The 12,383-nt window shown below is 38.2% G+C and overlaps 1 protein-coding gene across 1 annotated transcript in view; it reads right to left on the bottom strand.

Annotated features, from left to right (window-relative positions):
- The window catches only part of si:dkey-256h2.1 (uncharacterized protein LOC337520 homolog), a 316,260-nt gene that overhangs the window by 200,083 nt on the left and 103,794 nt on the right, over positions 1-12,383 (bottom strand). The window contains exon 4 of the mRNA XM_028817047.2: positions 1,158-1,318. Coding sequence (XP_028672880.1) covers positions 1,158-1,318 — 161 coding nt within the window. The remainder of the gene's footprint in view (positions 1-1,157; positions 1,319-12,383) is intronic.

Below are 12,383 nucleotides of genomic sequence, written 5' to 3'. Positions count from 1 at the left end.
AACAGTTTTTTTTATGTCTTGGTCGTGTTTCCCACCTGCTGCTCCACGGCTCTGGAATGCCCTACCAGAGAGCCTAAGAACACAGCAGATTGTGGGCTGTTTAAAAAACAGCTCAAGACTTTTCTAATTAGGAAAGCTTATTAACAAGAATGCTACAATTGTTTTTTTATCTCTGTTTTTATCTTGCTTTGCCTTTGTTTAAACTTTTTATGCTGCACTTTGAGATTTACTGCTAATGTAAAGTGCCCTATAAATAAAATGCATTATTATTATTATTATTATTATTATAATGGGATACATTGGACATGTCTTAGGTGACATGGATAAACAATATCAACCACACATGTACTGCAAAAATACATTATTACTCAATTATTCGTATGTGGTAAGACAAGACAAAGGCTTCTTTTGGTTTTAATAATACTGTATAAAACCTCAGCAGACCAGTTATTAATTTCTGTGAAGTGTGGCATATTGATATAGATGGTAAAATTGCTTGTTGATATGAAAGATTCACAGGCCTTATATTAAATATGTAATATCAAGAGAAATGTGTCTCAGTTAAGCCACCTCAGACCACTCCAAAGTGAAGTTTTGTTAGCAAGTCACATTACAGAGATGAATAAATTCTTTAGTGAATTATGAAGTGTTATGAAGACCCAAAGAAGTGTACATTAAGATCTTGTTACATAATAGTAAATGAGTTATATATGCATTTTTGTACTACTTAAACTTAAGTGTTACCAATATTTTATATATTCTTATTAAAATAAACCTTTAATAAATAATCTGGATCCTTTGGTATCATTCTAGGTCTGGAGATGCCACATGAACACATCATATCATACATAATACAAATATGCAAAACTTTAATATTAAATGTGGTGAGAAATAATGTATTTGTGAGTCACTGGAATGCAGATAAATTTGCAATCTACTAAAAAAACTCACCCAAAGAATTTCTAAGAGTCAATACATCAACCCACTCCATTTCTTCATTTTGTTATAATTTTTTTGTTAGTTTTAGAACATGGTCTCAAAATAATAATGTTGTTCAAGCACTAATATCTGTCCTTAATATAAAGACAAACAAATCATGTAAAGATTTCCAAATACAGACTTTTTAAAAGCAATGTTTAAACAGATGTATATCTTACTGAAGGGCTTTAACAACAGCAGGTTCAATATGCACCATACTTGCTGGTATATCTAGGGATGTGGAGCATTCATCATCTTTGCAGTTCATATCCTTTATGGGTTCACCAATACCAGCATACACAAGAACTCCTAGTGCACCTGATTCAGCCATATTCTTTACCTTTGGGAATAAAAACAGTATATTTACATTACAGAATAAACAGCAAGAACCATGATTTTAAAAAGAGTTGCAGCCTGAAAATTATTGTATGATAAGCTTTATTACTGAAGCAATCATTGCCAAACTGTTTGTTTATGACTGGACAGTGGACTGACCGAGTGGCAAATGTAAAGGATAGGAGGATAAACTGAAGTGCTGAATATGTAAGTCAAAACAATCAGTATGATCATGAGACTGGGATGAATCAGGATACAAGCTGAAGCTTTTCTGTGAACCTTTTCCCTCCTTTCAGACAAATTCACAGATATAAATGTTTTACTTATTCGTACATTTAGTGGTGGAAATTAGAAATGATTATACAATAGTCAGTGAAGGTGTGTCTTCAAGGAAAGAAGTGAGGAATCCAAAAAGAGAGATAATTAACTCCAACCCTTAAAGGAACAACAGTCATCTTAAATATATATTACATAAGTAAAAGTCTGCCCCAAAAAAGATAGAATAAAATATAAACACCAAAAGCTGACTGAATCTGAAGCAAAACAAAAAAGGTAAAAAAATCCCCCCAAAAAAAGCATAGCAAAGCTTGTAGAATTCTTTAACTATACACAAAAACCATAACCTTAGAAAAACTGGAAAACAATTTAAAACTCTGTTCGTTGTACAATGTAAGATTCAAATACAGAAAATAAATTCTGTCCTAAAATGCATTGTACATTTTACTGATGACAATACAAGCTAGCCATTCAACAATATGAAAAGCCTAATTGAGAAAGTGATGGGCATAATGCTAAAATTAGTTTGTGGTAATGCAATTTTTTTTACATTTGTATGTCAGCATTTGCCTTCAAATAAGATTTTTTTTAAATGCTCTTATATTTCAACAGTGACATTTAATCTGACAGCCCTAACCTGAACCAATAATGAATATTTCAATAGCATAGCCTAATTCAACAAAACCAGAAAAATACTAATCATTTAGGGACAATCCTAAAAGTTCTAAAAAAAGGGTATCAATAAAAAAAAATAAACAAACAATTCATGAGTAAAACAGAACTAATCTAATCTCAATAATTCAAAGCAAAAGAAATGTTTTATCAAAAAAAGCTAAGGATCACAAACATCAACACAAAGGAAACTAATTTCATTGCAACTAGCAGTGGCCAAGAGATCAGCAAAATTATTAGGAACACTGCATCTTTACTGGGTTGGCCTTCTATCACAAAATTCTTTGCACAGATTCTATGTGATGTTGGAAAAATTCCATTTAGATTGTGGTCCATATTGACATAATTCCATCATGCACATTCTGAAGATTTGTCAGCTCACATTCATGCATGTTAGTCTGTTGTTCTACCATATCCCAGACTACTGGATTCAGACCCAATGAGTGGGAATGGTACTTAAGAACACTTAACTCACTGGCATGTGAAACCAGTATGATATGTTTGTTTTTTGACATGGAACATTATGATGTTGGAAGTATCAATTAGAAGATGGGTAAATTGTGGCCATGAAGGGTTACACATGGTCACAAATGACTGACTGGTATTAACAGGCCCAAAGTTTGCCAAGAAAACATTTTCCACATCATTAAGTCACCACCACCAGCCCATACTATTGGCACAAATCAGGTTAGGCGCATAGATTCATACAGTTGAGGCCAAATTATGAATTCACCATCTCGGTGACTCCGTAGAAATTGAGATTCATCAGAGCAGGCAACATTTTTCCAGTCTTGAACTGTTTAGTTTTGGTTAGCCTATGCCCAACTCATCCTCTGCTTTCTGTTCTTGGCTGACAGGAGTACAACATGATACAACAATACAATTTTCTGCAGTTGTAGGACAAGATTACCCATTCCTTATCTGGCTGCTCTCTTAAGTGCATGGGAGGATGCTCTTGTGAAACCCTCTGTTGGTGGTAAACTGGGTTTTGGAAGTGCAGTCAAGTCCATAAGTATTTGCATAGTGACACAATTTTCATAATTTTGGCTCTGTATGCCACCATAATGGATTTGAAATAAAGCAATCATTATGTGATTGAAGTACTGACTTTCAGCTTTAATTCAATGGGTTTAACAAAAATATTGTATGAGCTGTTAGAAAAGACAGACAATTTTATACATGGTCCCCCTATTTTCAGAGGTTCAAAATGGCCATTAGAAGTCCCTAGGATTGAATATGGGGAATCAGGTATGGCCAGTGAGACAGTTGCATAGCTGGTTTTGACATTTCTTCCTCTCCCCCATTAAGAAAATAACATAAGAGGTTAGATGGTACTTCTTTTTGTGTTAGGTGTATCTGATAACACAATAAAACATTATCTCAGACTAGGACTGAGTGCCATCCAGGTAAGTTGCTTGGGATGGACTAATGTTAATACTTGTATAGTTTGACTTTCTTGTGAATTGGAATTGCATGTGGCAACACTTGGCATTTAGAATTCAAACAACAGTCCTTTAACATTTTCTCTGCTTTAACTTTACTACAGTTTCTAATAAATCATTTCCCCAGTGTCAGCTGTTATACCTATAAAGTTTTGAAAACACTTCAGAATTTTTATGTAACATCAGAATAATACTACACTAGAGCCCTCAGAGAAAACAAACCAAAATATGTAATGAAAGCATATAGTACAAAGAGGATCTGTGATCAGAAACAGCACTACACTTATGATCAGCATTCTGCCTTGAGCAAAACATCGGCTTAAAAAACTTTACCTAAAAACAGACGTGTGCTTTGCTTTTTAATAAGCAGACTACATGTTTCCATAGAAAATCCAAATCAACAAAGATAATTTCTAACCAGGGAGATAGTGAGACATGTTTAAAATTCAAGTTTTCATATCTTTTATAATATGTTCAGAGAAACACATTTCTTGGAATAATTAAAAAAGAGGACAAGTCATGAATTGCAGAAAAAATAAACATGAGAACAGTAACTAGAATTAAAAGAAGTAGGATAAAGCTCAAACAGGTGATCTTTATATGCATTTTTAAATAAAAAGTGAAATGCTATAATGATTTCTCCAAAACCTTTCTTTACTAGCAAGCGCACATTCTTTCTTTTCTCTTAGTGAATCTTAACTCTTTTTATTCGAAACCTAATAGAAATGCTACTAATGGTATAACATAAGCTACCAGGAAAATTCCACTGTGTTGAGCATTTTCATTACAGCTAGAAACATACAACCAAAACATATAGCTAGATTTACTGAATGTGACGTGACTTAGATGAGAATCAGCACCCCCAAATCTGCGTTCATGACTTTTAGAAAAAATTGAACTGATTGAACTGGCAACGAAAAAGTTAATGTGCCATGTGGATGAGATTAAGCTCCTCAGTATCTGGTTTGAAACTGAGGGTAATGGAGTGTGGATGGGTTGACCGTCAGACTGTTCTGGGTGGCAGCACAGCAGTTATACCAGATGGAAGTCAAGAAGCATAAGGTGAGATTATGAACACATATTTTAAATAATTTTATTTTGGTTTTAATATATGATTGAGAATAATGGGTAGTGATGAGGCATGAAACAAGCCAGTTGTGTTGGTTTTGGCTTCTGCTCAGGATTTACTATAGGCTTTTGTCTTTTAGAATCATCTAAGAAGCTTACCTTGCAAAGTTATTCCTTTACTATTGCAACCATCACAACAAAAATATGATAGAAAACAAAATAGGTTGAGGTGGTCAACAGATCTAAGACTGTTGTGCTGTAAAATCTTAGGTATATGATCTTACTATTATTAACCAGAAAAAACTACTAAATTCATATAATTAGAGTGTACAGTATTTCATTCAATGTAAAATATTTCACAACTTCTAAAATAGGCATCACTAAAGAAAGAAAAGAAGAATAATTCAAATATAATAAATCATGCCTACAAGCTACCTAAGCTCCTTATTTCAACTCTAAAATGGTGTCTAAAAGCATATTAGTGCTCATTATCTGTAATGAGCAGCCATAATGTATAACAAAAAAAACAAAACAGCTGCAAGGGTTGCTCTTCTAATTAAAGGAAGCCAAATTCAGTGCTCCATATAAAAATATCACAATGGTAGCTTTTCTGAAACTGGTTAGAATAATATAAATGGAAACTTAAATTTCTCCATAGTGGTGAAATCTTGACAGGTTGCTGACAGTAATTTATAATAATGTAACTTGCAGATGGCAGTGGTCTGAGAAATATTGAAATGTTGTTTTATCCCTTTTATTCACAAAGTAATTTTTCTTAAAGTCACTGGTTTATATTTCTCAAAATTTATAAAATGTATTATAGCCTTTATATTATAGACACTGTGAACAAAATGGGGGCAATAATGACAACAAGGCAAAATTATCAAAGAGTTATCTTTATTAAAAAGAACACCAGGAAGGGATGAACTAAGGAACAATTTTAAACACAAAAATTCTAGAAACATACAGTGCATCAGGAAATTATTCACAGCGCATCACTTTTTCCACATTTTGTTATGTTACAGCCTTATTCCAAAATGGATTAAATTCATTCTTTTCCTCAGAATTCTACACACAACACCCCATAAGGACAACGTGAAAAAAGTTTACTTGAGGTTTTTGCAAATTTATTAAAAATAAAAAAATTTCAGAAAGCACATGTACATAAGTATTCACAGCCTTTGCCATGAAGCTCAAAATTGAGCTCAGGTGCATCCTGTTTCCCCTGATCATCCTTGAGAGGTTTCTGCAGCTTAATTGGAGTCCACCTGTGGTAAATTCAGTTGACTGGACATGATTTGGAAAGGCACACACCTGTCTATTGTAGCAGTAGAGGTTGTTATCGACATCTTGAACCCTCAGGTACCATGCCAAACACCAGGTAAAAGTGCAATACTTCTTCTTTTTATTATAAATATGTGCACTAAGCACCCTCCACTCCACACTACACATACAAAGCTCAATTCTCCAATTAATCAACACAATAATCTCAATCCTCCTCTCCCAGACACTTAGCCACCCTTCCTCCCAGCTCAGCTCAGTGTTCTGGTCTCCCAGAGTCCTTTATATAGTCCAAGACCCGGAAACGTTTCTCTCTTCTGTCCACGTGACTGTGAACACTTCCAGGTCGGATAAAAGCTCCTTTTTTCAACCCGGAAGCACGTCGTTTCTCCTGTTCAAGTGACCAGGACGTACTTCCAGGTTATAGGGCACATAGCACTCCCAAAGCCTCCCTACAGTGGCTCCTGGTGGTCCCCATGGTATCCAGCAGGGTTGTGTATACAAACTTCAAGGTCCATAAGGCCCTGCTGAAATTTGGGGAACCTCCATGCTGTTGAGAGGGCTTCACCTGGCGGCCTGGAGGTGTGGGCCGGAATATTTAGCCGGCCACCCATCACACTATATAAGGTCCCACAGTTCATGTCAGAGCACAAACCAAGCATGAAGTCAAAGGAATTGTCTGTAGACGTCTGAGACAGGATTGTCTCGATGCACACATCTGGGGAAGGTTACAGAAACATTTCTGCTGCTTTGAAGGTCCCAATGAGCACAGTGGCCTCCATCATCCCTAAGTGGAAGAAGTTCGAAACCACCAGGACTCTTCCTAGAGCTGGCCGGCCATCTAAACTGAGCGATCGGGGGAGAAGGGCCTTAGTCAGGGAGGTGACCAAGAACCCGATGGTCACTCTGTCAGAGCTCCAGAGGTCCTCTGTAGAGAGAGGAGATCCTTCCAGAAGGACAACCATCTCTGCAGCAATCCACCAATCAGGCCTGTATGGTAGAGTGGTCAGACGGAAGCCACTCCTTGGTAAAAGGCACATGGCAGCCCGCCTGGAGTTTGCCAAAAGGCACCTGAAAGACTCTCAGATCATGAGAAAGAAAATTCTCTGGTCTGATGAGACAAAGATTGAACTCTTTGGTGTGAATGCCAGGCGTCACATTTGGAGGAAACCTGGCAACATCCCTACAGTGAAGCATGGTGGTGGCAGCATCATGCTGTGGGGATGTTTTTGAGCGTCAGGAACTGGGAGACTAGTCAGGATAAAGGGAAAGATGACTGCAGCAATGTGCAGTGACATCCTGGATGAAAACCTGCTCCAGAGTGCTCTTGACCTCAGACTGGGGCGACGGTTCATTTTTCAGTAGGACAACGACCCTAAGCACACAGCCAAGATATCAAAGGAGTGGCTTCAGGACAACTCTGTGAATGTCCTGAGTGGCCCAGCCAGAGCCCAGACTTGAATCTGATTGAACATCTCTGGAGAGATCTTAAAATGGCTGTGCACCGACGCTTCCCATCCAACCTGATGGAGCTTGAGAGGTGCTGCAAAGAGGAATTGGCGAAACTGGCCAAGGATAGGTGTGCCAAGCTTGTGGCATCATATTCAAAAAGACTTGAGGCTGTAATTGCTGCCAAAGGTGCATCGACAAAGTATTGAGCAAAGGCTGTGAATACTTATATACATGTGATTTCTCAGTTTTTTTATTTTTAATAAATTTGCAAAAACCTCAAGTAAACTTTGTGCAGAATTCTGAGGTAAAAAATGAATTTAATCCATTTTGGAATAAGGCTGTAACATAACAAAAGGTGGAAAAAGTGATGCGCTGTGAATACTTTCTGGATGCCCTGTATAACATCTTCATCATATCCAAGCACTTAAGCATGGGTCTTGGAGACTTAACTAGTACAGTGGAACCTCGGTTCACGAACATCTCTGAACATGTACAAATCGGGTTACGACCAAAATGTTCGCCAAACTTTTACATCTGTTCATGACCACACACTCGGTATAGGAACAAGCCAGTTTCCCTTTTGTTTTGTGCGTGCCGATGATTTCCGCACGTGTTCAGTCTCTCCCTGTGCATTCCCTGTGCAGAGAGCGAGAGAGACAGACAGACAGATGTGAGAGAGACACACACACACGCGCGCAAGAGAGAGACACACACACACACAAGCGCGCGTGAGAGACAACACACACACACATACAAACACGCGCACACACACACACACACACACACACACGAGAGAGGCCGAGGAGGCAGTTAAAGAATGCACGGGCTTGTTTTTAAAGAGACTGATTCGAGCATTGTTTTAACCTCATTGTATTTAATGAAGACTTTTTTCTATTGGATTTTAACCTCCACTTCACTTTTGTTTACAGCGATTGGTTCATAGCGTGCATTGCTCCAATGTTACTTTTCTTGGTTGTTTATTAAATTACGGATTTTTCAAATGTTCATTTTTTTCCCTGTGCTTAAAACTCATTAAAAAACAAGTGTTTTTAGCGATCAGTTCATAGTGCTATAGCGCAAACTCTTGCAATGTTAGTTTTCTCTGTTGTTCAAGGTTTTCTCAGTGTTATTCAATGTTTTAACATTTAGTTTACTATTACGCTGTGCATTCTATGGTATAATCTATATATATAATTCACTAAGCCGGAAAACAAATAGCCACCCATGGAAAGCACGGCGGAAGGGGCGTGGATTCACTAAGCCGCCGACAAGTAAGCCGCCAATGGCGCACGCAGGAAGGAACCACGCCCACCAACTCTAAGACCATTGGATTATGACGACAACTCGCAGAGCCACGCCCACCAACTCGGACGCGTCGACTGGGAAAAAACGCCGTCATTTATCTTAATCTGGGCTACAGTATACATGCACCTCTGAGCCACGTTGACTTTTCGCTTACGATGCACGACCGCGTGCACCATAGCAAAATGTTTTACACGCTACATGCAGCAATTCGTTTCCGCTACAAACATGCGTCTTCTTAGATGGTCCTGCAGGAACAGGCAAAACGTTTCCCGCCCACCAATGCAGGACCATGTAAAAAGAGGCATGTTTGTCGCAGATGTCAATTGCTGAATGCAGCGTCTAAAACAGTTAATAGGCTGCAACAAAATTATGAAAGTACGGGTGCATTGTTTCACACAAGCTGTGTGTGGGTGGGTTGGTGTTAGTTAGTTAATTAGTTCCTCGAAGGATTTCAACATTTAATATGCACAAGTGGTAATACTACAAAAGCAGCCCAAACCAGAAAAGACGACTGGCAAAAAATGGCCGACAAATTAAACGCGTGTGCATTGTACTTACTGAAAGCAGCGTTATGGATTTTGCAAATGTTCATTTTTTTCCCTCTGCTTAAAAGCATTTAAAAAGCGTCGTGATTATGCAACGTATACTACGCCGCGGCTTGGTATGCAGCATTTATAACAGTTTGTTTGTCGCGGATAATTTGCCTGTTACTATATAAACGCGTGTGCATTGTACTTACTGAAAGCAGCGTTACGGATTTTGCAAATGTTCATCATATATAATCCACCAAGTCGTCCGACCATGCGGGCACATTTTTTCACACAAGCTGTGTGGGTGGGTTGGTGTTAGTTAGTTAATTAGTTTCTCGAAGGATTTCAACATTTAATATGCACAAGCGGGGTTGGTGTTAGTTAATTAGTTCCTCGAAGGATTTAACATTTAATCATCATCATATATAATCCACCAAGTCGTCCGACCGTGTGATACAAACGGCAGAGCACCGCCCAAGAACTCGAACCGCTAGAGAGATACGCCCACCAACTCTAAGAGCACCAATTCTATACGCCTGCCCGCCTGACTGTTACCAGCGTTCACCGCAATGTGCTGGAGTGTAAAACCATCACAACTATGATAGTTGTATCATCAGTTGAACTATCAGACGCTGTCTATATCTAGAAGATATATAGATACTCATTATATAGATATATATATATTATATAGATACTCATTCATCCGGCACGCATCCACCCACGCTCTCAAGGCATTCACAGTGCCTGCTCATATGCTCGAACACAACAACTCGCCACACACAAATCTTGCTTTATTTGACTCCATACGGGAAACCTCACCCTGCCCGGACACGGACAGGATTGACAGATTGATAGCTCTTTCTCGAATTGTTCCCCATGAACAAGGAATACCCACTGAGTGCGAGTTATACGCTCCCTCTGAATACGTCCCTGCCCTGTGTACGCTCCCCACCCCCCTCCTACTACTGTGGTTGGGTGACTTGGTGGATTATATATACAAAAGCAGCCGAAACCGCAAAGAACAATGAAAGGACAACGTGGCTCAGAGGTGCACAGACGACAGCGACTCAGGTGAGGAGTTGGGGGCAGCAAGTCTTTGATAGGCTGCAACAAAATGATGAAAGAACCGGCGCATTTTTTTCACACAAGCTGGGTGGGTGGGTGTTACTTAGTGTTAATTAGTTACTCGAAGGATTTCAAGATTTAATATGCACAAGCGGTAACACTGCAAAATAAGCCCAAACCTGAAAAGACGGCTGGCAAATTAAACTCGTGCGCATTGTACTTACTGAACGCACCGTTACGGATTTTGCAAATGTTCACTTTTTTCATTCAAAGCGCTATCCACACAGGGAGGAACCAGGAAGCGAACCCAAAATCTTCCACACTCTCCTTACTGTTAACCAGAAACACTACCACTGCGCTACAAGGCAGAAAATGCAGTTAAAGAATGCACCGGGCTCAATTTTATTTTCACTTCTGTTTGGACAACTGTGTCGTTCAGGAAGTGTTCACCCATCAATACATAATTATGCGGCGTATGCTACGCCGCGGGTTGGCTAGTTAACTATATTTGTGCTTAAAAATCTTTAAAAAATATATATTTACATACAGTTCGTACAGTCTGGAACAGATTAATTGTATTTACATACAATCCTACAGGGGAAATTACTTCGGGTCACTACCTAATCGGGTTACGACCAGAGTTTTGGAACGAATTACGGTCGTGATCCAAGGTTCCACTGTATGTGGAATAGCTGGTCCACTTGCCTATCAACGTGCTGTGCATTTACTTCCTTGATTCACTTCCTCCTGTCACTCAGTTTCTCCCAGCAGTCAAATACTTGTAATCAGTTCTTTGAACTATACACTCTAAACTGGTAAGAGGTCTTTGGTTCATACATGGTCATGCTCAGGAATCACTTCTAACAAGGCAAAGACTAAAAACAAACCCAAACAAAGCTGAACCATAAACAGTACCTTAGAAACGATGCTGGACTCAAAGCCAGAAGATACAAATAAATGGTAGCAAAATCAAAAGCAGAAATTGAAAACAAAAGCACAATGCTGAAAGTGCATTTCCTCTCTTTATACAGATGATGGGTCCCCATTCCCTTAGGCTCTACATATAGGGGACAGGGCAGGAAACCAACAAAACCACTACATATATTAATATATTAACAAAATCCAAAATAACTAATAAACACAATATTAATTAAACAAAATGTGGAAAACATGATAACAAGAACATAATCATTAACACCATATGCAAAATTATATATAAAGGTAAATAAAATGATTAACTAAACAAGGAGCGCACCTGAGCTAGCAAAGGGACCCTGGCTGAAATATAACAGGCTTCCACAGCAGAATCAAGTGTGACAGGTTAAGAAATTAGTGATCCTGCAATGGCTTCTTGCAACATCTTTGGAGAGTTAATTTATTTATGTTATTTATATAAGAAGCTCCTGTAAAAAGCCAAACTTCCCCCTGGGGAAGATCGATCTATTGATCAATCTATCTAAAATAAATAGAAAGAAGCAATGAATTCTTAAAAATGACATTCAGTGCTGAATATCTGTACATAATCTGTTATATAATTGAGCGAACATCAGTTCAAAACACTTCTTTGAAATGTCAGTTGAGGAAACAACAGGAAAATGGCAAGTTACAACTGTTGTACAGACCAGCTATCCTCATACACCACTAAACATTTCAAATGGCACTCGTAAGAAGCCAATTAAAAATAAATTTTTCATTATTTTAACATTAATCCACTGATCAGATTTTCATTCAGTAGAAAAGGACACTTATATTCTTTGTTTCTTAATGTATACTAACTTAATAACAGGGCATCTGTTATCATTGCATGCACACACTGACACATCAAAGAGTGACTAATCCCATTAAAAGTGTTTCTTTTCTAATTAATTTATGTGCAGCAAGTAATTACCAAAGGCAAGAACAGCTTTATAAAGCTGTATGCTTAAACCAGCTGGGTGTTGACTTTTAATTATTATCATAGCAAGGTTGTTTTGAACTA

The sequence above is a fragment of the Erpetoichthys calabaricus genome, chromosome 13 (genome assembly GCF_900747795.2).
Source record: "Erpetoichthys calabaricus chromosome 13, fErpCal1.3, whole genome shotgun sequence".
NCBI lineage: Eukaryota > Metazoa > Chordata > Cladistia > Polypteriformes > Polypteridae > Erpetoichthys > Erpetoichthys calabaricus.
The sequence above is the reverse complement of the archived record's forward strand: the minus strand, read 5'-3'. Positions and strand labels throughout refer to the sequence as shown.